This window comes from Crinia signifera, chromosome 2 (genome assembly GCF_055691185.1).
Source record: "Crinia signifera chromosome 2, ASM5569118v1, whole genome shotgun sequence".
In the NCBI taxonomy this organism is placed as follows: Eukaryota; Metazoa; Chordata; class Amphibia; order Anura; family Myobatrachidae; genus Crinia; species Crinia signifera.
The window spans coordinates 166,882,761-166,908,083 of NC_139218.1; the positions used below are offsets into that span (position 1 = coordinate 166,882,761).

Below are 25,323 nucleotides of genomic sequence, written 5' to 3' on the forward strand. Positions count from 1 at the left end.
TGAAAAATGACATGTAGTAGCTGATTGGTTGGAGGTTTATCACTCTCCATTTTATCACTTTTCAAGGCATAGTACATCTGGCCCATAATATCCACAGTAGTTGTGCATCCTACCAACTTAAGAAAAGTACACATAGTAGACTGGCATCTGCATGGGGGAGCTGACAAGCTGCTGCAGTCTCGAGGGTGGAGCCTGCCAGCAGGGAAAGGAGCCTGGATGGGAGAAAGACTCTTGACTTTCAGCACTGCCACCTGCCAGTGGGACAGGAGGCAACAGGACCAGGAGGTGGGAAGTTGCTGGGAATAGGCAAAAGAACGCCATTGAAGGGGACATCACCAGACAGTATGGCACCACACTGAATTCAAATTTTAAATAAATTACAGCTCTCAACAGCCCTTACTGATGGGAGCGCTCTAGTTTATTGTAAGTTTGAGCTCTGTACTATAGTGTAGTGCTTAAAACTGGTGCTTCAGCAGTGGCCTTCACAATTTTTTCCCTGTTAACAAGCAGCCTGGGACCCACCATGCCGTATTTTACCACTTTGGCATACATTTTAACATTCGGGCCGCTGAATCCAGAACCCCATATCTATTAAAAAAGGGGATGGCACTCCCACTAGTCACACCTCCTGCTATTATTACTATGGGGCCAGTACTCTGTGAGCTTCTGGCCATACCCTCTATCTCTGTGAATAGGTGCCCAGCCACAATTCACCGCTGTTTTGCTAAGCAGAACCCGGGTGAATGAACTCAGCAATTCGACCCAGGTTATAAGAAGGGTTAAACCCGGGTCGCCATGTGTATAATGGGCAACCCGGTTTAATGTGAAAGTGCCGCACCCGGGATCAAAATTTGGGTCTGACCCAGCATTGTGATCTAAAAAGTGGTGTTAGACAATGATAATGTTAACAATTTCCCTTGAACTCCCTGGAGCTACAGAATGAACGATATAGTGCTAAAGGTCAGTACGGATGGTGTAATGGTTAGCATTACTGCCTCACAGCGCTGAGGTCACGGGTTTGATTCCCACCATGGGTTCTATTCCCACCATGGCTCTAACTGTGCAGAGTTTGAATATTCTCCCTGTACTTGTGTGGGTGTACTCCGGTTTCCTCCCATATTCCAAAAATATACTGGTAGGAATGTCTGTGTGCGCGTGTGGTAGGGAATATAGATTGTAAGCTCCACTGGGGCAGGGGCTAATGTGAATGTTCAAATATTCTCTGTAAAGCGTTGTGTAATATGTGTGCGCTATATAAGAAACTGTTAATAAATAAAGGTGCATACACACTGTACAATTTTTTCGACCAAATTTGTTGAAAGACATTTCCCAGTGTCCTTGATGAAAGATGTTGACAAAAGATATTGACGAACGATCTAGATACAGTTTATAGGCTCTTTTTGAAAGATATCCAAATTGAGCTGCATGTACATTTGATGAAAAACTGGCGGGTATGCACATCATCATTTGTCGCAAACGCACTGAAAAGGTGCCTACACACTGGACAATTTTTTGACCAATTTCGTTCATTTCAGCGATTCTGAATGAAATTGGTCAAAATATCCTTTCTTTGCGACGAACGACGAATGATGATGTGCATACCCGCCAGTTATTCATAAAGGTTGTTCGTCAACTGTGCATGCAGCTCAGTTTGGATATCTTTCAAAAACAGCTTTTAAACTGGAGCTAGATCTTTTGTCTGTCGTCAATATCTTTCGTCAACATCTTTCGTCCAGGACAATGGGTTCAAGGGAAATGTCTTTTAACAAAATTGGTCAAAAAAATTGTACAGTGTGTATGCATCTATACAGTACAGCGTTTGCTTTACCACAAGCCCTCTTGTTTTATGAAAAACGGTATCTTTACCAAATATAATGCACCTAGTTATAAACGACAGGCAGGTTGAGAGCATTGTTATCGTTCATACATACTGAACGATAGGCACGATAACCAAACAACCAGTTTGTGGTTCTCAGGTCCTCTCTTGCTGCAGTGCTCTGCCCAGCGCACAGTTCAGGCACAAAGCCCAGCCCCAGCCAGCATGTGGGCAGCCATCGACTAGCCGGAGCAGGGGACACACGAACTAGACTAGTCACGGACTGACCATTATCTGTCACAGTGGGACTGTCCAATCAGAGACAGCAGACAGTGCGGTGAGTGACTGGCACAGCAGCACTGGGCTGGCCAGTCACACAGGTGGAGTCACAACATCAGGGACTGTCCAATAACCGCACAAGCATGAAAGTAATCAGACAATTTGCAGCTCCACTGGTACCTCATGAGAACCGGTACAAATTAAGGTACATTTGGTTTAAAAAAAAAAAAGTCTTACATAGTGTGGAGTTGGGTTATGCTCAACAGCAGGACATTGTTTTAAAAAATAATATAATAATAATAAATGTACAACTTTCATATATAGAAAAATAATTTGTAATGTTTGGCACAGCAGAGTCTGTACGGAAAATCACTGCCATGTGTAAGACAAAAGGCGGAGACCAAATTGTTCTATCAATGGGGACGGAAAATGAACATTGACGTTCTACTCTACTGCTTTCTGGAATCGACAAAGAAGAACCAATTACAGATGAGTATGAGCTGATTAACCCGGAAGCTGAGTAATTCTGCACATGGTGGCTAGAGACGGCATCAACGCGCGCAGCTTGTAAACACACCGTGCCTGGCCTATAGCGAGTATGCAGGCGCCATGCTGCGTGTGTTCTGTGGACACCGCTAAGTACCGCTGCCCCGGCTGCCGCGCTCGATAGTAAGTATTGTGAAACGTGCAGCTCTCTGCTCATCCTCCATCTATTGCAAGTATTGCTGCAGACAGGCAGGGTAGTGATAATGTGTTTCCATATATACAGCATTTTTACAGTGTATCCAACTGTTTTGTGGAAATGGCCACTCTCTGAATAAACACAGACGTTTTATATAGTGAAAATATAAGATGCTGTATTGAAAGTTGTGATTAAATTACCCCTTTAAAATCCCGTACACACTGGCCGATAAAATGAGCTGTCAGAATACAGATGGCGGCATCCGAAGGAGGGAATCCCAACAGAGGTCAGGTAAGTATATGTACCATTTCCCGGCTCCCCTCCACCCCCCCTCCTTGTAGTAGCCTAACCCTCCCCACTAGCGCCTAAACCTAACCACTTCACCCAGTGGCGAATCTACAGTGTCCCTGGACACACTGCACCAATTTTGGAAATACTTGCTCTCTGAAGTCCTGCGGCAGAGGTGCTGCAGAAATCGCTGGAAAAATGGCATGGACAGCCATTTTTCAGCAGGTCTTCCCATGTGTAGTTGAGACTTCGCAGTGTATGTACAGTAAATTCTGAGCACTACACTTAACAAACCCCCCCCCAAGCCTAACCCTAACCTGCCACGCATAGTAACCATTTACGTAGATGGCTGTTGGTATTCTGGAATTTATTTATTTACAGTTTCTTATATAGCGCAGCATATTCCGTTGTGCTTTACAATTGGAAACAACAGTGATTAAACAAACTGGGTAGATACAAACCGACATGGAGGTAGGAGGGCCCTGCTCCCAAGCTTACAATCTTCTATTTTCATATTTTTGGCATTCCGGCTCTAGTGTTCTGAACGCAATCTGGATGTCGGCATTAGTATGCTGACCGACGGGATACTAACTGCATCCCTTTAAAATTGTTGCCTTTTAAAATACGGAACCAGTAACATACCTCCCAACTTTGATTATTCAAATAGGGCATCGGTGAATGACACGGGTACCCATAGGCTCTGGTAGGGATGGCCATCAATACATGGCTTTCCCTTCAGGTGATAATGACGCTCAGGACCGCGCATTGTTTGGGGCTATACACATTTCTAAGCGATCTATTCAGATCACTTAGAAATGGGGCTGAAATCGCCCAGTGTATTTAAAAAAAAAAAATAACAAATATGACCGTCCCTAGCTCCTGGATTTATTTACACAAGTAACATTTCTGAGAATAAACAATGGAATCGGAATCCCAACTGCTGTTGCTCCGACAGTTGGGATCCCGACTGACAGGGGCTATTCTCCTTTCTGAGGATCCACGACCCCCATTGAAGAATAGAACCTGTGGCGAGCAAAACGAGCCACTAAGCCCGCAAGGGGGGGCTTTGCACTCGTCCCCCTGTCGGGGCACCAACAGTTGGGATTCCGACGTCGGTATCTGGATCCTGATTGTCGGGCAGTCATACCACACCTGCATTTTTCAAGTTATAAATTGTAACTTTTAACTATAAATTGCATTAGTCCAATGCCATATATATCTTTTGCAATTCATGTTTACTCACCTTTTTGTGGAAGTGGTCCAAATAAATGGACTCGTGCAATGCCATCTTCTGTTAAGTTCCTTTGTTACTGTGGAAATCTGAATGTTGGACCCATGTGCTGTGCTGGCAGTGCCACCAGTGGAGCAAATTTAACTCTCTTTGCACAGGTTATATCTGCTCCACCTGCAGTGCACATGGTTTTGCCCATTTTCCAAACAAATTTGTACTGAGCTCAGATCTGAATAAGGCCCTTAGTTTGAATGTATAATTGGCAAACTCTCAATGGAGGGGTCTATTTAATTGAATATACTATAAATCTGCATTAAATATTTTAAATTATTTTGTTTTTTAAGTTGTTAATTTTTTTTTTTTCTGTAGTTGCTCCCTTTCATGTTGCAAGAAGCATAAAGGTAATTTTTTTTTTTTCTAATCATCAAGTATTTACATTTTTTTTATTTATTATTTATACCTTTTTATATTGGGATCATGAAAGCTCATTCATTTAAACCTCGATGTAACTTTGCATTGGCTCCACGGTACATGTTATCTTTGTTATGAAAAGCAATAAATGTACATTCCGACTTCATTGTTAAATACTTCCCTTATGATACATATGAAACAACCAGCAGCAATTATTACAAACAGGGTGGTTGTTATTCAGAGGATATGAATGGATGCTTCTTATTTCACAGAATACACCTGCTGTATACCTAAATCCTGTACGCAGTGTCCTATCTAATGAGGCATTTTTTTTTCTGGAATACAAAGTTATAAACTATTTTATTAAGAAATTTTGTGTTTTATTATGAGTCTGCATCCATATTACATTCACACAAAAAAATCCCTGCAATTGCCAGCTCCACCCTAAGTTCCTGGATGCCAAAACATTTAGAGTTTTTCGTATTTGAGTACTAAATAGCACTTGCGTACTAAGCAGCACTTTGTGTACTAAATAGCACAAACAGCTTTTATTGTACTGTGCTGTAACAGTTACAGCTATAAGTAATATCTTTATAAGTATAATGGGGTGAGGTAAAAGCTCCTCCCTAAGGGGGTTATTCTGATTCACTCAGAAAGGCACAATCACGTTCTAATGGACAAAACCATATTCACTGCAGGTGGGGCTGATGTGCAGAGAGTGATTGTGCCTTTTCCAAGTGAAGCAGAATAACCCGCTAAGTTCCTGGATGCCAAAACACTGTGTTTAGCCTCTCTCTAGTATTTCCTAATTGCAGTACTCAGTAGTAATTTATCCATAGGAGTAAGCTATAGCAAATCTATAGCAACTTGCCTTGACAGCAGTGCTGCTGACACTAACAGATGCTGTGCTATATAATTACAGAAGGACAGAATAGACTAGAATCAACTTTATTGACCATGTGTCCTTGCGCACACTAGGAATTTTTTGTGGAATTAGTGCAGCATCAAGCAGGGATGAAAGGGGGCGGTGGAGACATTACATACATTCCATTGAGACATTATACACATTAAGCCCTGAACACACGCTTAGATTTGCTTTAGATTTGATATATTGGATTTTCTATTAGATCTGGCATTAGATCATCCCATTCGATTTGGCATTAGATCTGTACTTTTGCATTCGATTTTAGGCACAATGTAGGCACAATGTACTCATTTGATTTACTGGATCGAATTCGAGATTTCCTTGGCTGCACAGTCGATTTTTCTATTCGATTTTGAGAAAACGGGAGTGCGCATCGAATTGAATGCAGATCGAAAGTGTCCTAAAAACCATTCGTTGTGGATTCGATTTTGCTTCTATAAGCAAAATCGAATCGAAAACAGGGAAAAATCTAAGCGTGTGTACAGGGCTTAACATTAAGAGCATTTAGACATCACTTGCAGGGATCACATGCCCGCCGATCTGCACAGCGGGGGGAGAGCGAGTCAACGAGGCTAGGAGTCCATGCGGCCGAGGGGGAGGGGAGAGAGTCAATGAGGCTGGGAGTCCATGAGGCTGGCGGGCTGGGGGAGTCAGTTAGGCCACGGAGAATTTAGTTGGGAGTTTAACAATCAGTTAGCTTTATGTATAGGAATATACTATAATATTACTAACTCAAAAGAGAGCGCCACACATCTGAATTGTAATATCAAATACATATAAAAAAAAAATTATTATATAGAAGAGAAGAAAAACAATAAAATGACATAAAAAATCATAAAACACAATATCGCAATAAAATTAAGCCTCAATAGGATGCAATAAAGGCAAAAGCCAAGAATAACTTTTGTTAGTATTCTGGTATAACCCAACTCTGGATGATATTTCTGCACCAATATATACTATTTGATATGTAAACAGTCAATTGGTATCGGCCCTTTTAACTCCAAAGGGTTAAATTGATTTAGGATGGTTTTTAGTTGAAGGATAAGTATCCAATACAATGGAGTATTCCTTATTTTGTGAAAAGGGCTTGTAGGAGATGTTCTGCACCGATGGAAAAATAATAGGAACAGTACCTCTTGTAATGTACACAGCAATTTGTGTAATCTCCGCCGCGGACCTCTGTGTGGGTTCGCTTCTACCCGCCCGGCTCCAGCTGAAGACAGCGAGCCTTTGATGTTTGTAGTACGGCGGGGAGCAACCTCACTGACCTGTGTTGTTTATGCAGATTCTCCGTGTCCAGCTTCTCAATTAAGCAGATTTCTACGGCCGGCTGTGTGCTGCTTGTAAAAAGGAGGTGCTTTCGTTCCTTTAGCTTGCAATCTCCCGGGGTATGAGGGAATCTCTGCAGATAGTAGTTGGGCTAATGAATGTCCAGATATCGGATCCTTGACGCGTTTCTCCGCAAATTACACACGGCGTTTTTTTCATTTTTTATATGTATTTGATATTACAATTCAGATGTGTGGCGCTCTCTTTTGAGTTAGTAATTGTCAGCCGCCGCCGTCCCAGAGCGCCTCTGCGTGATGTCACGTCCGGGACGGGCGGCGGAGATGGAGCGTCGGGGGCGTTGCCTAGCAACGCCCCGAGCTTCAGGCTCTATAGTTCCGGCTGCTGGACGTCGGGGCGTTGCTGGGCAACGCTCTCGAGTCTCCAGGCAGCGTGCGGCGTCAGCGCAGCTGACGTCAGCACAATCACAGGCGGCAGATTCAAATAAATAGCCGGCGTCTGCTGGGAACAGACGCCGGTTATAGCTTTGGTCATACCTGAGTGTGCCTTGGTGTTCCTGGTTCCAGAAGTACTCTGCAGTGCTGTGCCGTTCCGTTCTGTGCCGTGCCTCGTGCTGTTCCTCGTGCCGTGTCCCGTTTACCCGTGTCCGGCTACAGATAAGTGTCATCAGAGGACCTGGTTGCCAGTGCTTTCTAGTCCCATATTCCACCTGGTTGGAAGCATTGCTGCCAGTTATATCTTTTAGAAAAGATTGGAAAATGGGAAAGCGCTATCCTGTTGGTGTTTGAAAAAGAGCTGGGTGTTATGCAGAGAAGAATAAGTCAGGTAAATGAAGAGTGAATAAAATAAAATATTTATTGGTTAATTAATTAATGCTGTAATGAATTAGGATATTATGTGTGAGCCAGACTCAGTATATCCGACAGGGGGGGGGGCGGGGTTTTTTTTTGCTGCAGAGGATACTGGTCGACAGTACTGGGCAGTGTTGCAGTCTTGTTACCCTAGGGGTAATGGGTACCCTTGGTGGGTGTACGTGGTGTTTCTATACACCTATTAGGGGTCCCCAATTGTTGGGAATCTTCCTGCACAGGTGTCGCCCGGGGAGAGTTCCCAAATGGGTTTTAAGTAAGTCTGTGCTAGACCACTTTAGCTACCGTGGGTCCTGAGCCCAGGACCTACGGCCTCCCCTGACGATCTGTGTGGGAAGTGGGTGATATGAGTGTGGCAGTCTGGCTGGATGTAGTGTGCAGAGAGGTGCCTCAAAGGCTTCAGGCGATTCCAGATGGAACCCCCTTACAATCACATAGGCAGATGACCTATGACCTCACTGCTTCTACGCTTGAAGCAAAATGTCCGTGGTGTGTCCTTACTGTGTACCGCTGGCGGCGTCCCGCATGTCAGCGTGTGTGCGCAGTAACTCACGGTTTTGCTGAACGTCTGTGGAGGATGGCTGCCTGGGTGCTTCTCCGTCCGGAGCGGGTCCCAGGGCTTTCCTCACTGTCTCTGTGTCTTCCGGGTCTCGAATCTCGCGAGACTGCGGCTTTTCACTGCTGGTGCAGCGTCTGGTGTAGCGGATGCTGCTGGATCTGTGGGGTAATGGTTAGAAAAGTTTGTGGTTGCTGTGCGGAAGTCCTGGTCCTATGCAAGCGACGCGTTTCAGCCTCTGAGGCTTTTTTCAAGCTTAAAGGATCATCTGTGTGTGAAGCTCATTTATGCCTGGTCTGGTCGTTTCATTGGATGGTAGTGCTGCTCCGCTATTGGCTGACGGGGCGGGTGGGAGGTGCTGGCATACTGTCAATCGAATGAGGGTTCCTAGTGAATGAATATTCATTCACTAGGAACCCTCATTCGATTGACAGTATGCCAGCACCTCCCACCCGCCCCGTCAGCCAATAGCGGAGCAGCACTACCATCCAATGAAACGACCAGACCAGGCATAAATGAGCTTCACACACAGATGATCCTTTAAGCTTGAAAAAAGCCTCAGAGGCTGAAACGCGTCGCTTGCATAGGACCAGGACTTCCGCACAGCAACCACAAACTTTTCTAACCATTACCCCACAGATCCAGCAGCATCCGCTACACCAGACGCTGCACCAGCAGTGAAAACCCGCAGTCTCGCGAGATTCGAGACCCGGAAGACACAGAGACAGTGAGGAAAGCCCTGGGACCCGCTCCGGACGGAGAAGCACCCAGGCAGCCATCCTCCACAGACGTTCAGCAAAACCGTGAGTTACTGCGCACACACGCTGACATGCGGGACGCCGCCAGCGGTACACAGTAAGGACACACCACGGACATTTTGCTTCAAGCGTAGAAGCAGTGAGGTCATAGGTCATCTGCCTATGTGATTGTAAGGGGGTTCCATCTGGAATCGCCTGAAGCCTTTGAGGCACCTCTCTGCACACTACATCCAGCCAGACTGCCACACTCATATCACCCACTTCCCACACAGATCGTCAGGGGAGGCCGTAGGTCCTGGGCTCAGGACCCACGGTAGCTAAAGTGGTCTAGCACAGACTTACTTAAAACCCATTTGGGAACTCTCCCCGGGCGACACCTGTGCAGGAAGATTCCCAACAATTAGGGACCCCTAATAGGTGTATAGAAACACCACGTACACCCACCAAGGGTACCCATTACCCCTAGGGTAACAAGACTGCAACACTGCCCAGTACTGTCGACCAGTATCCTCTGCAGCAAAAACCCCCCCCGCCCCCCCCCTGTCGGATATACTGAGTCTGGCTCACACATAATATCCTAATTCATTACAGCATTAATTAATTAACCAATAAATATTTTATTTTATTCACTCTTCATTTACCTGACTTATTCTTCTCTGCATAACACCCAGCTCTTTTTCAAACACCAACAGGATAGCGCTTTCCCATTTTCCAATCTTTTCTACTACAAACTATAAGGGACAGGGATACCCTTAGGGATAAGCAGCACCTGAATTTAGCTTAAAACACCACATAGGCAGAGCGCAGTGTTAAAAAACCTTTTTCTATACAGTTATATCTTTTGTCTTTATATTCCATCTCGGCATTGTTGCCCTCAGTTGTTGTGATAGCATCCCATCTTCGTAGCATTGTTGCTTCCTTGTTCTCCATTTACATTTATTACCATCTTCACGTATTGTTATGTTTAGTCATACTTCCCTGGATCTATTCCGTATTATTGGGTAGTGTTCCCCAGGGGTAGTACACGCCAGGCGTCCGGGGTCCCCTTGCCTTCTGTAGGTGTAGTTAGCTGTGCCCTTGCTCTCTGTTGGCCTTGGCGGTCGTGTTGTCCTCTCATAAGACCAGGTGGCATCGGGGTTGGAGCCGGACTAACTGGCTCCCTCGAACGCGGCTATTATTGGTGAAGTCTAGCTCTTTGCACACGTCCGCCAATCCCGGTTTGAGGCAACGGAGATAGGGGTGGCAAGGTGGCCCCCGGATCATAACATTATAACCGGCCAGATAAAAGTTGAAACACAACCATATTACCTCTACAGTGGTTGTGTATTTCTTGGTTTAGCATGGATCCCAATGCGGGGGTTCCGGCCCAGGTTTTTGCTGAACAGTTACACCACCTCACTCAGCAGTTGCAGGATCTTACTCTCAGAGTTGAGTCTCAGGAGGAGGTTCGTAGAGCAGCTCCTGCAACGGCTATGTCGGTTAAGGAACCCAAAATGAGTCTTCCTGATCGGTTCACTGGGGATAGACATCAGTTCTTTAATTTTAGGGAGAGCTGTAAATTATATTTTCGGTTACGGCCCCTGTCCTCCGGGTCTGAAATACAGAGAGTGGGGTTGGTGATTTCCCTCCTCCAGGGGGATCCACAGACATGGGCATTTGGGCTGAAGTCAGACAGTCCGGCTCTCCGGTCCGTGGAGTCTTTTTTCCAGGCAATAGGGATTTTATATGATGACCCAGATAAGGCAGCCGCAGCAGAGGCTCACCTTAGATCTCTCAAACAGGGTCGCCAGGTGGCAGAGGCCTATTGCTCTGAATTCCGGCGATACGCCAATGATTCAGGGTGGAATGATCCAGCTTTACGCTCCCAATTTAGGGTTGGGCTGTCTGACCAAATAAAAGATTCCCTGGTGCAGTATCCCACACCTACGTCCTTGGACGACCTCATGCAGCTGGTCATCAGGGTGGATCGCCGGCTCCGTGAGAGACGCTCAGAACGAGGGGCAGGGTTGGCGCCATTGCCCAGTGTCCCCGAGGATTCTGCCGTTGACCTTGGGGAACCTATGCAGTTGGGCGCAGCTCGCTTATCTCCGCAGGAGAAGGCAAGACGGCGTGCTCAGGGTCTCTGTTTATACTGCGGGGTCCGGGGACACTTGGTAAATGCTTGTCCTGAGCGCCCGGGAAACGCCAAGGCCTGAGGATGCGGGGAGACATCCTATCAGGCCTATCTCTTATATCTCCCAGTAATTCTTTATTAATCCCCATATGTATTTGTTCTGAGATTCATAGGTGGGATGGCCAGGCATTTATTGATAGCGGGGCTGCGGGTAATTTTCTGGACTCCCAGTTAGCTAAAGAACTGGGGATTGCCCTCATACCAGTATCTCCAGAGATTTCGGTGTATGGCTTAGATGGCAATCGGTTGCCCAGTGGAGTTATTACACAGCGCACCGTTCCCCTACAGGTCCAGGTTGGGGTTACCCATTCCGAGCTCCTATCCTTTTTTATTTTTCATAGTCCTGTTACACCCGTAGTGCTGGGATTACCATGGCTTAAACTACACAACCCACATTTTGATTGGCAGTCAGGGGAACTTGTAAGTTGGGGTGAGCAATGTTCTCATAATTGTCTAGCTCTGCCAGTCCGCATGGTGATTCCCTCAGTTTCTGGGTTACCTGAACCTTATTTGTCATTTTCTGATGTGTTTTCCAAAAAAGAAGCAGACGTCTTGCCCCCTCATAGACCATATGATTGCGCCATTAATCTCATTCCTGAGGCCAAACTTCCCAAGGGGCGACTATACTCCTTGTCCCTTCCTGAGGAGAAGGCGATGGAGGAATATATTGAGGAAAACCTTAAGAAAGGGTTCATTAGGCCCTCAAAGTCACCCGTCGGAGCCGGGTTTTTTTTCGTGGGGAAAAAGGACGGCTCCCTTCGCCCGTGCATTGATTTTAGGCAGCTCAATGCCATTACAGTAAAGAATTCGTATCCTCTTCCACTCATATCTGTCCTCTTCGATCAGCTTCGTAAAGCATCCATTTTTTCTAAAATTGATTTGAGAGGGGCGTACAATTTAATCCGCATTAAAGCCGGTGATGAGTGGAAAACTGCGTTTAATACGCATTCGGGACATTATGAGTATTTGGTTATGCCCTTTGGTCTCGCTAATGCACCTGCAGTGTTCCAGGATTTTATTAATGACGTCTTAAGGGAGTTTCTGGGAGTTTTTGTCGTAGTGTATCTGGATGATATTTTGATCTTCTCCCCATCACTGGAGCAACACCGCTTGCATGTATGCGCAGTTCTAAAAAAATTGAGGGAGAACAATTTGTATGCTAAGTTGGAGAAATGCGAGTTCGAGGTGGAGAGCATTTCTTTCCTGGGTTACATTATTTCCCCTCGGGGTTTTCAAATGGACCCAGTAAAGCTTCAGGCCATTAAGGATTGGGTTCAACCATCTAACCTCAAGTCCACTCAAAGGTTTTTGGGGTTTGCTAACTATTATAGGAGATTTATTCCATTCTTCTCTGATATTGTAGCCCCCATTGTTGCGTTAACCAAGAAGGACGCCAATCCTTCGGTCTGGTCCGAGGCCGCTGTTAACGCCTTTATTAAGTTGAAGGCAGCCTTTCTTTCCGCCGGGGTGTTGAGGCATCCCAATCCTGAATTACCCTTTGTCATGGAAGTAGATGCCTCAGAAGTAGGGATTGGGGCAGTCCTCTCACAGGTGGATAGGCAGGTCGGGTTCTTACATCCTTGTGCTTTTTTTTTCTCGGAAATTTTCCTCAGCGGAATGTAATTATGATGTCGGCAATCGGGAGCTTCTCGCCATTAAAGCAGCCTTAGAGGAATGGCGACATTGGCTGGAGGGGGCTAGGTTCCAGGTTACCATCATAACGGATCATAAAAATCTGGCATATCTCCAATCAGCCAAGAGAGTCAATGCTAGGCAGGCTAGGTGGACATTATTTTTTGCCCGATTTAATTTCATTATCACTTATAGGCCAGGGTCAAAAAATGTCGTTGCTGATGCTCTTTCGAGAAGTTTTTCCGCTGTCCAAGAACCGCATTTACAACCAGAGTCTATTATTCCTGCCTCTTGTATTATTGCTGGGGTTACGCATAGCCTTCTGGATCAAGTCATGTTGGCACAAGCTTCGGCTCCTAAGGCCGTGCCAGAGGGTATACTCTTTGTACCTTTTGAGCTCCGCAAAAAATTTTTTTTGGAGTTTCATCAATGTAAATCAGCGGGTCATCCCGGCAGTGATAAAACGTTATCTTTGTTATCAAGAGCTGTCTGGTGGTCCACCATGAGGAGAGATGTCAAGGAATGGGTGTCTGCCTGCGACGTTTGTGCCAGGAATAAGACTCCCCGTTCTTCGCCCATTGGTCAGTTGGTTCCCTTGTCGATATCCCGGAGGCCATGGTCACACATTTCCATGGATTTTATAACTGATTTACCACTATCCAGGGGTTGTGATTCCATCTGGGTGGTGGTAGACCGATTCAGTAAGATGGCACATTTTGTCCCCTTGACTGGTTTACCTTCCGCGGAAAGGTTGGCCTCTTTGTTTTTATGCCATATTTTTCGCTTGCATGGTCTTCCTACTGATATTGTCTCAGATAGGGGCGTTCAATTTGTGGCCAAGTTTTGGAGGTCTATTTGTTCTGCGTTACAGATTAAGCTCAGTCCATCGGAAAGGTTGGCCTCTTTGTTTTTATGCCATATTTTTCGCTTGCATGGTCTTCCTACTGATATTGTCTCAGATAGGGGCGTTCAATTTGTGGCCAAGTTTTGGAGGTCTATTTGTTCTGCGTTACAGATTAAGCTCAGTCCATCTTCGGCCTATCACCCACAATCTAATGGGCAGACGGAACGTGTGAATCAGACACTCGAGCAGTTCCTGCGGTGTTACGTATCAAAGTCCCAACAGGATTGGGTGGAAAATCTGCCATTCGCAGAATTTGCCTATAACAATGGCTGGCATTCTGCCACCAAGATGTCTCCATTTTTTTGTAACTATGGTTTCCACCCTCGGGCTAATTCGTTTGATCCTGTTCCCGCCAGAACAGGTAATCCCAGGTGGGTGACCAGTAGGAGGAGTATCTGGGCTATGGTCCGTAGGGCTCTCCTCTCTGCGACCACGGCCGCAAGGCGCTTCTCCGACCGTCACAGGAGACCTTGTTCATTTAAAGTCGGAGACTGGGTGTGGCTATCCACCAGGAATATTAATATCCATCAGGCATCCAAGAAGTTGGGTCCTCGCTTTATCGGTCCCTACAGGATCATTAGGAGGATCAATCCTGTGGCCTTTCGACTCCAGATTCCACGCTCTCTGAAGGTCAATCCCACGTTCCATGCCTCATTACTTAAACCTGCCCATCGGCCACGTGCTTACAGGCCGGCCCCAGTAATTCGGCAAAGCATCAAGGAGTTTGTGATCGATAGTATTCTTGATTCGAGAATCACTCGCGGGAGGTTGTTCTTTCTAGTCCATTGGAAGGGCTATGGACCTGAGGAAAGGTCCTGGGTCCCGGACAAGGACCTTCACGCCCCATCCTTAAAAGAATTATTTCATAGGCAAAATCCGTTGAAGCCAGGATTTGGAGGTCGGTTGACCTCTCCTCAAGGGGGGGGTACTGTCAGCCGCCGCCGTCCCAGAGCGCCTCTGCGTGATGTCACGTCCGGGACGGGCGGCGGAGATGGAGCGTCGGGGGCATTGCCTAGCAACGCCCCGAGCTTCCGGCTCTATAGTTCCGGCTGCTGGACGTCGGGGCGTTGCTGGGCAACGCTCTCGAGTCTCCAGGCAGCGTGCGGCGTCAGCGCAGCTGACGTCAGCACAATCACAGGCGGCAGATTCAAATAAATAGCCGGCGTCTGCTGGGAACAGACGCCGGTTATAGCTTTGGTCATACCTGAGTGTGCCTTGGTGTTCCTGGTTCCAGAAGTACTCTGCAGTGCTGTGCCGTTCCGTTCTGTGCCGTGCCTCGTGCTGTTCCTCGTGCCGTGTCCCGTTTACCCGTGTCCGGCTACAGATAAGTGTCATCAGAGGACCTGGTTGCCAGTGCTTTCTAGTCCCATATTCCACCTGGTTGGAAGCATTGCTGCCAGTTATATCTTTTGTCTTTATATTCCATCTCGGCATTGTTGCCCTCAGTTGTTGTGATAGCATCCCATCTTCGTAGCATTGTTGCTTCCTTGTTCTCCATTTACATTTATTACCATCTTCACGTATTGTTACGTTTAGTCATACTTCCCTGGATCTATTCCGTATTATTGGGTAGTGTTCCCCAGGGGTAGTACACGCCAGGCGTCCGGGGTCCCCTTGCCTTCTGTAGGTGTAGTTAGCTGTGCCCTTGCTCTCTGTTGGCCTTGGCGGTCGTGTTGTCCTCTCATAAGACCAGGTGGCATCGGGGTTGGGAGCCGGACTAACTGGCTCCCTCGAACGCGGCTATTATTGGTGAAGTCTAGCTCTTTGCACACGTCCGCCAATCCCGATTTGAGGCAACGGAGATAGGGGTGGCAACCGGATCATAACAGTAATATTATAGTATATTCCTATACATAAAGCTAACTGATTGTTAACTCCCAACTAAATTCTCAATTTTCAAGTGGCAATCTCCAGAATTGCCTTTGGGAGCAGCCATAATATTCTTTACATAGAAACCAACACAAATTGGTATAGAGACTAATTAGCGGAGCATAAGTAGTGTCATTGCGCCCGATTATTGTTCTTATAGTTAGGCCACGGGCCTGGGATAGACAGTCAGGCCTGTGGCCAAAGCTAGTGGAGCCATACCTTCTCCCGGGCACCACGTTCATCCAGAGATCCGAGGGGCCGGACGGGCTCCCCAGGGCTCCCAGCCAGGGTCTGCCTGCTTGGATTCTCCTCCGCAAGTGCCGGGCCGGGATCATCCGCTGCAGGCCAGGGTCCTCTCTGTAGGCCCGGATCCTCCACTGGGGCCGGGGCTCCATCTCTGCTGCGGCGGCCGGGGTCCAGTTGGCACGAGGAACAGCAGCATCAGTCGTCATCTGGGTGCTGTCCGTCTCCCCCTCCCTGCTCTCCAGTCTGTCAGTCTCCCCCTCCATGTTCACAGCGCCGGGCGGGGAGACTCCTCCGTCTCCCCGCCACCACCCGCACCTTCTCCATGGGCCGGGGATGGGAGCTCCGTGGATGGAACACACAGAGCTCTCCTGCATGTGACCATCCCCGGACCCATTATCTTTCCATCCAGCAGCTCATTGGCCGTATTAACTATGGGACTTCCCCATGGACTCGCACAACTTCCCCATTGTCATCTTTTAGCCTAATGAGATGCTGCCCACTCCCACTTCTTATTCACTTTCCCCCTCCCCTGGGAGACTGGCTTTGTTCACTAAGAATAGAGCAGTGTGAACACTGTAAATTGCCTCCAAGTCTAATGATCAACCTGCAGCTCCTGTCCCCTACTCACACCACTGCCCAGGTTTGGGTGCACCTGCTGTGAAACAAGAAGCTGAGCACCTAGCAGGAGCTGACCCACTAGAGAGCAGGATTCCTCAGTCACCCCCCGCATTCCAGTGATAGCTCCCTGGATGCAGAGTCACTACTAGTCAGTCAGCTCTGAAAGCCAAGAGTCTGCTCTTTCATATGGTAAGTCTCTAGGACACATAGAACCAGAAATATCTTGGTGCAAAGTGGACACCTTTTTCCCCATAGACTACAATGGACCCATTAATTAAGACCCACCATGGGTTCTGACGCTTGCAGTTAGCCTTTTGGGGGTCTCAGAAACTTAGGTTTCATATCCTCTGGTAGATAAAAGTCTCCTCCAGCAAAACCAGAGAAATTAAGCTTTAAGCTCATTTTAATTTATCCATAGGGTTAAGCTATAGCAATGCTACAGTATGTTAGCATGCTTTTACACCTACTGACTCTGTAACAAATGCTGTGGTTCTTGCTGCATGGAGTCGCACAAAAAGGCTTTTATGAAAACAAAAATTTGTGTGCCTAGTTTTATTAACCCCTTGAGTGGTGGGTTTTGTTGGGGCAGGACATACCTGCCCCAGCAAAACCCACCACAGATTGCACGCCGGAGCTCCCCTGCCGCAGCCGTCAGTCACAGCAGTGACCACAAGCGGCAGGCTATGGGATGTTCTCGGCGGCTCTGGAGGATTCGGGCGACTGAACTCCTGAGCCTGCCGCCTACGTCACTGCTGTAAAGTGAATGGCAGGGGAGCTCTGGCATATGATCGCCGGAGCAGAGGTGATGAGGGGCTCTAGAGGTGGTGCGCCAGTGGTTCACACCACTGGCACCCACCTATTGCATATTAGTGGTATGCCCAGAAACTTTCCGGGACAGCCCGCTGCTGCAGCGCAGCTGAACCGGGAAACTTTCCGGTCATACCACCCAAGGGGTTAAATATAACTTTCATTACGGTTTCAATAAAAATAAAAAAAAGGACAGTAAGCGAACACTGGTTTCAAGTGTGTAGAGCGGTGCAGTTACCAACTAGACTATGCCACTTGGTGATGTGTATGTAGAGAATGCTCCCATTCAGAGGCAGCCATAACGCCATTCCAGAAACATGAGACGGTACTGCATCTCAGACACTCCCTATGTGGATTAGTGTTGAAAGTACTGTATTCAGCCCAACCCAATCCCCGGCCTCCCTTCCCTCTTCCCTGGAAGACTTTTCACTGATAATGCAATGTACAGTTGATCTGGCTGAGGGAAGGCATTATACAGACACCGTATGCGTAATGAATAGTACTAAACATTAGGCGGCATGCTCTATGGTACTTGCGCATGTAGTCGCAATAAAGGGCTTTTCTGAAAAACTGTTTTTTGTTTGTGTGGGTGCCAAGTTTTATTAAATATAACTTTCATAAATGTTTCAATTTAAAAAAAAAAAAATTGAGACTAATCAAACACCGTTTTCCAGTGTGTACAGCGGCACAGTTATCCACTGATCTACGCCAACTGGTGATAGCAGCCACTGCTCATGAGAGCCATAATTCCATTCCCCGAGAATGAGAATCTTGTGTTCACAATATTCCGCATCGGCTACGTGAACTGCCATTCTTGGTGAATGGCAGGGTTCCATAGGCTATCAATCCACTGCAAGATTGATGGAGCATTAGCCACCCAGTTGTGGCGATTATGTATTGTATGGCATGCATCCACACACCTTGGCGCACAAGAAGAAAAGTTGATCACCAAAACCTTCGCCATGGCGAGCTGGCGGAAACAATGAGAGGGGCTCCATCTGTAGTATCTTTTTTTATGAATGTATTTGTAGCATTATGGTTCCTTCCTTTGTGTTCTAAGATTGCTGTTGGGCCTACACAGCCATGAGCCTGCTGAGTGTGGTTTAATATTTCTGTAGTGTTGTGGCTGGAAAAATCATCTGTCAGTAACCCATAGAAGCGCCAACAACTGCTCCGACACAAAATGAGTTTATTGGGTCACGATTAAACAAATCATGCATCTCATTATATAAATTGTGGTTGTTTGTAAGATTGTAAATCAGTTTTCAGTCTCAGCTGGATGTTGTGTGGCTTGAAGCATCTTGATTTGTTTTATTTGGCTTTGCCTTCATTTGTTATAAAACTGTTCAGGTCGCCATTACTTTGGGCTTTTGGGGGTATATAGATGTTGGTAGCAGTTCTTTGATTCCTTGTTTTTATTTTTTTACCTGAAATAGATTTTTTGTTTTGCATACTTTCTAACAATAATGTGAATTTTTATTTTATAGAGGAGTGTACACCAAAAGAAGCCCCAGACGAATCTGCAGCTCAACTAGCTATCAGAAGTTATCAGCAATTTGACAGGAAAGGTATGAAGAATGATACCTAATATTGAAGTCCTCTTTTCTGTGTCCCTGATCTGTTTTGTACTGATTTTTGCTACCAGAGATCTGAAACTTTAGGCACCCATACACTAGTAATATTTGTGCATCGGGTCGGACCCTACAGATTGAACCTGCTAGAGATTCAATCAGATCGGACCCATGAACGGCACATTGCTTAAAAGTATCCATGATGTATTGGGTCCGATTCGTTGGTGTGTGCCAGCGGCAAAGGACCACTGGCACACACCGATGTGCTGGGGCTGGTAGTGGCGGGCAGGGGCAGCAGCAGAATTAAATTTATTTTTTTTTTTTTTTTTTTTAAACTGGTCAGCCTCATTGGCTGAGAATTCTCTCAGCCAATGAGCACCCGGACAGTCTTTTGAAAAAATGACTGCTGTCAAGCCCGGTGTTGCACGCCGCCGTCCGGGTATCCCTGCACCCGGACGGACGGCGAGTGCAGCGTCCCAAGCCTCACTCTGAGGCTAAGCGTCGGGGCGTTGCTAGGCAACGTCCCCGAGCTTCCGCCCGGCGGCCAGAGACGCGCTCGCCTGACGTCAGTCAGGCGGCGCGAAGTTTAAATAAATAGCCGGCGTCTGCTGGGCACAGACGCCGGTTATAGCTTTTTGCACCCATTGCTATCAGCTTCTTATCTCCGGTCCCCTGGGTCCTTGGTCCCAGTTTTTTCCTGGCTGCAGAACTCCATTGCAGCCTGCCCTGTCTCCCAGCCGGTCAGCTGTGTTTTCCTGTGGATCCCTTGTTTCCAGTACTTCACCGGACTCCTCTGCTGTATTCCTCCCTCAGCCTGTGAGCCTGTGAGCCTGCAGCGGACCCACTGTCTCCATCTTCCGTGGGTCACGTAAGTGCTCCAGTGGAGCTCTGGTCTTTTTCTTCTTTGGTTCTCTGGCCCTCCGTGGCTAAGCCCCTCCGTGGGACTGTCCCTGGTTATCTTCTTTTGTATTCTTGTCCCCGTCTTTTGTATGTGTTCCCTGGCCCCCGTCTGTCATCAGTGTTCTGTTTAGGCAGGAGTGTCACCGTACTTCCAGATCCCTGCTTTGGGAGTCACGGTCCCTTTGGAGTATTCTTGGGGACTCCCTTCTATCCGCTGGTGTCTGCGACTAGGTCGCACTCCCCGTCTTGGCCTGGTGCCGGCAGTTAGGGGCCAGTTTCCAGTTAGGTCCAGTAGTCAGCTTATCCTCTTGAGTGTTCCCCGTGGCGATCGCTTACCCCTTGTCACCACATAAGACCTGGCTGCATCGGGGTCGGAGCGGGCTTAACTCGCTCCTTCGAACGCGGCGGCCACAGGTGAAGCCTAGCTCCGCAGGGGTTTGCCATCTGCCTCGGGGACTCAACAGAGAGAGTGTAGGACCCGCTGTGGCCGTCCTAACCGGCGGTCCCGGCTGTGGGCTCACGCCTTATCATCTCTCCGTCTGGAACCCGTACTGTCCCTGGTGCCCAGGCCAGGGCAGCGTAACATTATAACCGGCCAGAATAAAGACAGGTCTCCCCTGTCAAATACCTGGAGGGGTAGTTATTTGTGTCGTTTGTTATTATGAGTACCCCGTCTCAGACGTTTTCTGATCAGCTTCAAGGGCTAACTCAGATGGTCCGGGAATTGTCCCTGAAGGTAGCGTCCCAAGAGCAGAGGTCGCGACCTCCAGACTCAGGGGGTTCAGATCCCAAAATGAACTTGCCTGATCGGTTCTCTGGAGACCGCAAAACCTTTTTTAATTTTCGTGAGAGTTGCAAGTTGTATTTTCGGCTCAAAACACGCTCCTTCTCATCCGAGGCCCAGCGTATTGGACTAGTCATCTCTTTGCTCCAGGGTGACCCCCAGACCTGGGCCTTTGGATTGCCTTCGGACAGCCCAGCCCTGGCTTCCGTAGACAGTTTCTTTAGTTCTCTCGGGTTGTTGTATGATGATCCTGACCGTGAAGCCTCAGCAGAGACCCATCTTAGAGCCCTTAGGCAAGGGAAAGACCCAGTCGAGGTTTATTGTACCGAGTTCCGCCGATGGGCGAATGATTGCGGGTGGAACGACCCTGCATTACGCAGTCAGTTTCGTTGCGGTCTTTCCGATGAGATTAAGGATTGCCTCATTCAATACCCGGCACCTAAAACATTGGACAAGTTAATGGAATTAGCCATTAAAATTGACCGTCGCCTCTGTGAGCGGAGGTCGGAATGGGGCTCGCTCACTCGGGTGGTTCCCTATGTTCCGATGACCCCTGAGGAAAGTGAGGAGCCCATGCAACTTGGGGCAGCTCGCATTTCCCCGGAAGAAAGGGCTCGTCGATTAAGTTCAGGTCTGTGTTTATACTGTGGCTGTAAGGGTCACATCTTAAGAAATTGCCCCAATAGGCCAGTAAAAGGCCGGGCCAAGTGAACGAAGAGAGGGTTCACTTTGGCCTCCAGCTCTTTTCCTCTCTAGATTCATTACTAATCCTGGGGCATATTTCCTTTCAAGGGGGTAATTTTTCGGGGCCAGTATTTATTGACAGCGGCGTGGCTGGTAATTTCTTGGACTCTTCCCTCGCCCAGAGTTTGGGGATTCCGCAACTCCAGCTTCCTATCCCCATTACCTTACGGGGCTTAGATGGTGGGGTTCTGTCCAATGGGGCCGTTACTTTTTAGACTCCACCCATACAGTTGACCATTGGTCTATTTCACCAGGAGGAGATCACTTTCTTGTTAACCTCATGTCCTTCGGTACCCATCGTGTTGGGTTTCCCCTGGTTGAGAAAACACAATCCCATCATTGATTGGCGCCTTGGGGAGATTACCCAGTGGAACCCCAATTGTCACCAGAAGTGCCTTCATATTTTGCTCCCTGTGAAATCCACCTCTTTAGCGGGGATTCCCATTCCCTACCGGGATTACGCAGACGTGTTTTCAAAGGGTAAGGCCGACAGTTTACCTCCACATCGGCCATACGACTGTGCCATCCAATTGGTCCCCAACGCGCCATTGCCCAAGAGTAGACTTTATGCATTGTCTCTCCCGGAGACAAAGGCCATGGATGACTACATCCAAGAAAGTTTGTCCAAGGGGTTTATTCGGCCCTCTAAATCTCCGCTCAGCGCCGGCTTCTTCTTTGTGGAAAAGAAGGATGGTTCGTTGAGGCCGTGCATAGATTTCCGTGCCCTTAATAAAATTACGGTGAAAAACACCTATCCTCTTCCTTTAATTACGGTGCTGTTTGACCAACTACGTTCCGCTACCATTTTTTCTAAAATTGACCTTAGGGGGGCTTATAACCTCATAAGAATCCTGGAAGGGGACGAGTGGAAAACGGCATTCAGTACTCAGACTGGGCACTATGAGTACCTGGTAATGCCGTTCGGGTTATCCAATGCCCCAGCCGTTTTTCAGGATTTTATTAACGATGTCCTTCGGGAATTCTTGGGCAAATTCGTGGTTGTCTATTTAGATGATATTTTAATTTTTTCCCAAGACTTGGACTCGCATAGGACACAAGTTCGTCAGGTTCTTCAAAAATTACGCGAGAATCAGTTATTCGCTAAATTAGAGAAATGCGAATTTGAGGTGACCCAGGTGTCTTTCTTGGGATATATAATTTCTTCACAAGGGTTCCAAATGGACCCCAAGAAATTACAAGCCATTTTAGATTGGGTGCGACCCACCAATTTAAAAGCAGTCCAGCGATTTCTTGGGTTCGCCAATTATTATAGGCGATTCATTCATGCCTTTTCTTCAATTGTGGCACCCTTGGTGGCGTTGACCAAGAAAATTGCGGATCCATCAGCATGGTCTCCTCAGGTAGAACAGGCTTTCAAGACCTCGAAGCAAGCCTTCATCTCGGCTCCAGTTCTTAGACATCCTAACCCTGAGCTGCCATTTGTGGTGGAAGTCGACGCCTCCGAAGTTGGGGCCGGGGCGGTTCTCTCTCAGAGAGATCCGGAGTCTTCACAATTCCACCCCTGTGCCTACATGTCCAGAAAATTTTCTCAAGCTGAGTCCAATTATGATGTGGGCAACAGGGAGTTACTTGCCATTAAGTGGGCCTTTGATGAATGGCGTCAGTGGCTGGAAGGAGCTGTTCATCAGATTCTGGTCTTAACCGATCATAAGAATCTACAATACATTGAATCAGCCAAAAGACTGAACGCTCGCCAAGCCCGGTGGGCACTCTTCTTTATGAGATTTAATTTAATTATTTCTTATGTCCCTGGATCGAAAAACATTAGGGCAGACGCCCTTTCCAGATGTTTTGTTCCCCAACAAGAGGGTGGGATCAAGTCTGGGTCCATCATTCCTTCATCCTGTATCCATGCCGGAGTTAGCCAGACCTTGGAGGGTCTTCTCCGGCAAGCTCAAGGGCAAGCTCCAGCCCAAACTCCGGAGAATAAACTGTTTGTTCCTCCTTCATTGAGACGCAGAGTGTTGGCAGAATGCCATGATACTAAGATTTCGGATCACCCAGGAGTATATAAAACCCTTGCTTTATTATCCCGAGTGGTCTGGTGGCCAGGGATGGCCAGGGACAGCAAGGACTTTGTCTTGTCTTGTCCGGAGTGTGCCCGACATAAAGTTCCTCGTTCTCGACCATTGGGAGAGTTGTTGCCTTTGTCCGTTCCAGGCAGGCCTTGGTCCCATCTGGCCATGGATTTTATTGTGGGTCTTCCAGTCTCATCACACTGTCAAGTCATTTGGGTCGTCATCGATAGATTTTCTAAGATGGCGCATTTCGTGGCTTTAAGGCAGTTACCCTCGGCTAAAGAACTGGCCACGCTATTCCTTCAACACATTTTTCGTCTGCACGGATTTCCCAGTGATATTGTGTCCGACCGGGGTCCACAGTTTGTGGCTCAGTTTTGGAGAATGTTCTGTGCTGCCTTGAAGGTGAAGATCAGTCTTACTTCCGCATTCCATCCACAGGCCAATGGACAAACAGAGCGTCTTAATCAGTCTCTTAAACAGTATCTGAGGGTCTTTGTTTCCAAACTCCAAAATGACTGTGTTAGTTTCCTGCCCTTGGCCGAATTTGCGTATAATAACGCACATCATTCGGCCTCTAAAACGTCGCCCTTTTTTGCAGTCTACGGATTCCATCCACGGGCTAATTCTCTGGGACCGAATGCCTCTGGCTCTTCTTCGACAGCTGCCTCTCGCCTCAAAGTCATATGGAGGAAAGTCCACTTGGCCCTTAAAGAAGCTGCTTTCAGAGAGAAGGCATTCTCTGACAAATCCAGACGGCCTTGCTCTTTCAAAGTTGGTGACTGGGTGTGGCTATCCACCCGTAATATAAAGCTTCACCAACCATCAGCAAGGTTAGGGCCCCGGTTCATTGGGCCTTTTCGGATTGTCAGGAGGGTTAATCCGGTAGCATTCCGTCTTGCTTTACCTAAATCCCTCAGGATTTCGAGTACCTTTCATGCTTCGCTTCTTAAGCCAGTGGTGTTCTCACAGAGATTTCCTCGCAGACTGAGGAATGGCTCCGCCCCTGTGATGGTGCAGGGGCAACAGGAGTTCCGTGTAGAAAAAATCCTCGATTCCCGGCTTGTGAGAGGTTCCTTGCAGTTTCTGGTACACTGGAGAGAATTTGGTCCCGAAGAGAGGTCCTGGGTCTCCGATGGAGACTTGCACTCGCCCAACCTTAGGAGGGCCTTTTTTCGTCAATTCCCAGATAAACCTGGTGGGAAAGGGTTGTTAACCCTTCCTCAAGGGGGGGGTACTGTTGCACGCCGCCGTCCGGGTATCCCTGCACCCGGACGGACGGCGAGTGCAGCGTCATCTGACGCTGCGGACGCAGCGTCATCTGACGCGGCGGGGGACGTTGCCGGGCAGCGTCCCAAGCCTCACTGAGGCTAAGCGTCGGGGCGTTGCTAGGCAACGTCCCCGAGCTTCCGCCCGGCGGCCAGAGACGCGCTCGCCTGACGTCAGTCAGGCGGTGCGAAGTTTAAATAAATAGCCGGCGTCTGCTGGGCACAGACGCCGGTTATAGCTTTTCGCACCCATTGCTATCAGCTTCTTATCTCCGGTCCCCTGGGTCCTTGGTCCCAGTTTTTTCCTGGCTGCAGAACTCAATTGCAGCCTGCCCTGTCTCCCAGCCTGTCAGCTGTGTTTTCCTGTGGATCCCTTGTTTCCAGTACTTCACCGGACTCCTCTGCTGTATTCCTCCCTCAGCCTGTGAGCCTGCAGCGGACCCACTGTCTCCATCTTCCGTGGGTCACGTAAGTGCTCCAGTGGAGCTCTGGTCTTTTTCTTCTTTGGTTCTCTGGCCCTCCGTGGCTAAGCCCCTCCGTGGGACTGTCCCTGGTTATCTTCTTTTGTATTCTTGTCCCCGTCTTTTGTATGTGTTCCCTGGCCCCCGTCTGTCATCAGTGTTCTGTTTAGGCAGGAGTGTCACCGTACTTCCAGATCCCTGC

The 25,323-nt window shown here is 47.8% G+C and overlaps 1 protein-coding gene across 1 annotated transcript in view; it reads left to right on the top strand.

Moving 5' to 3' along the window:
* The first annotated feature begins 2,532 nt into the window (after positions 1–2,532).
* Positions 2,533–25,323, top strand: part of ZNHIT3 (zinc finger HIT-type containing 3) — a 57,539-nt gene continuing 34,748 nt past the window's right edge. Inside the window, exons 1-3 of the mRNA XM_083173186.1 lie at positions 2,533–2,764; positions 4,666–4,697; positions 18,842–18,922. Of these exons, the coding sequence (XP_083029312.1) occupies positions 2,694–2,764; positions 4,666–4,697; positions 18,842–18,922 (184 nt within the window). The 5' untranslated portion in view covers positions 2,533–2,693. The remainder of the gene's footprint in view (positions 2,765–4,665; positions 4,698–18,841; positions 18,923–25,323) is intronic.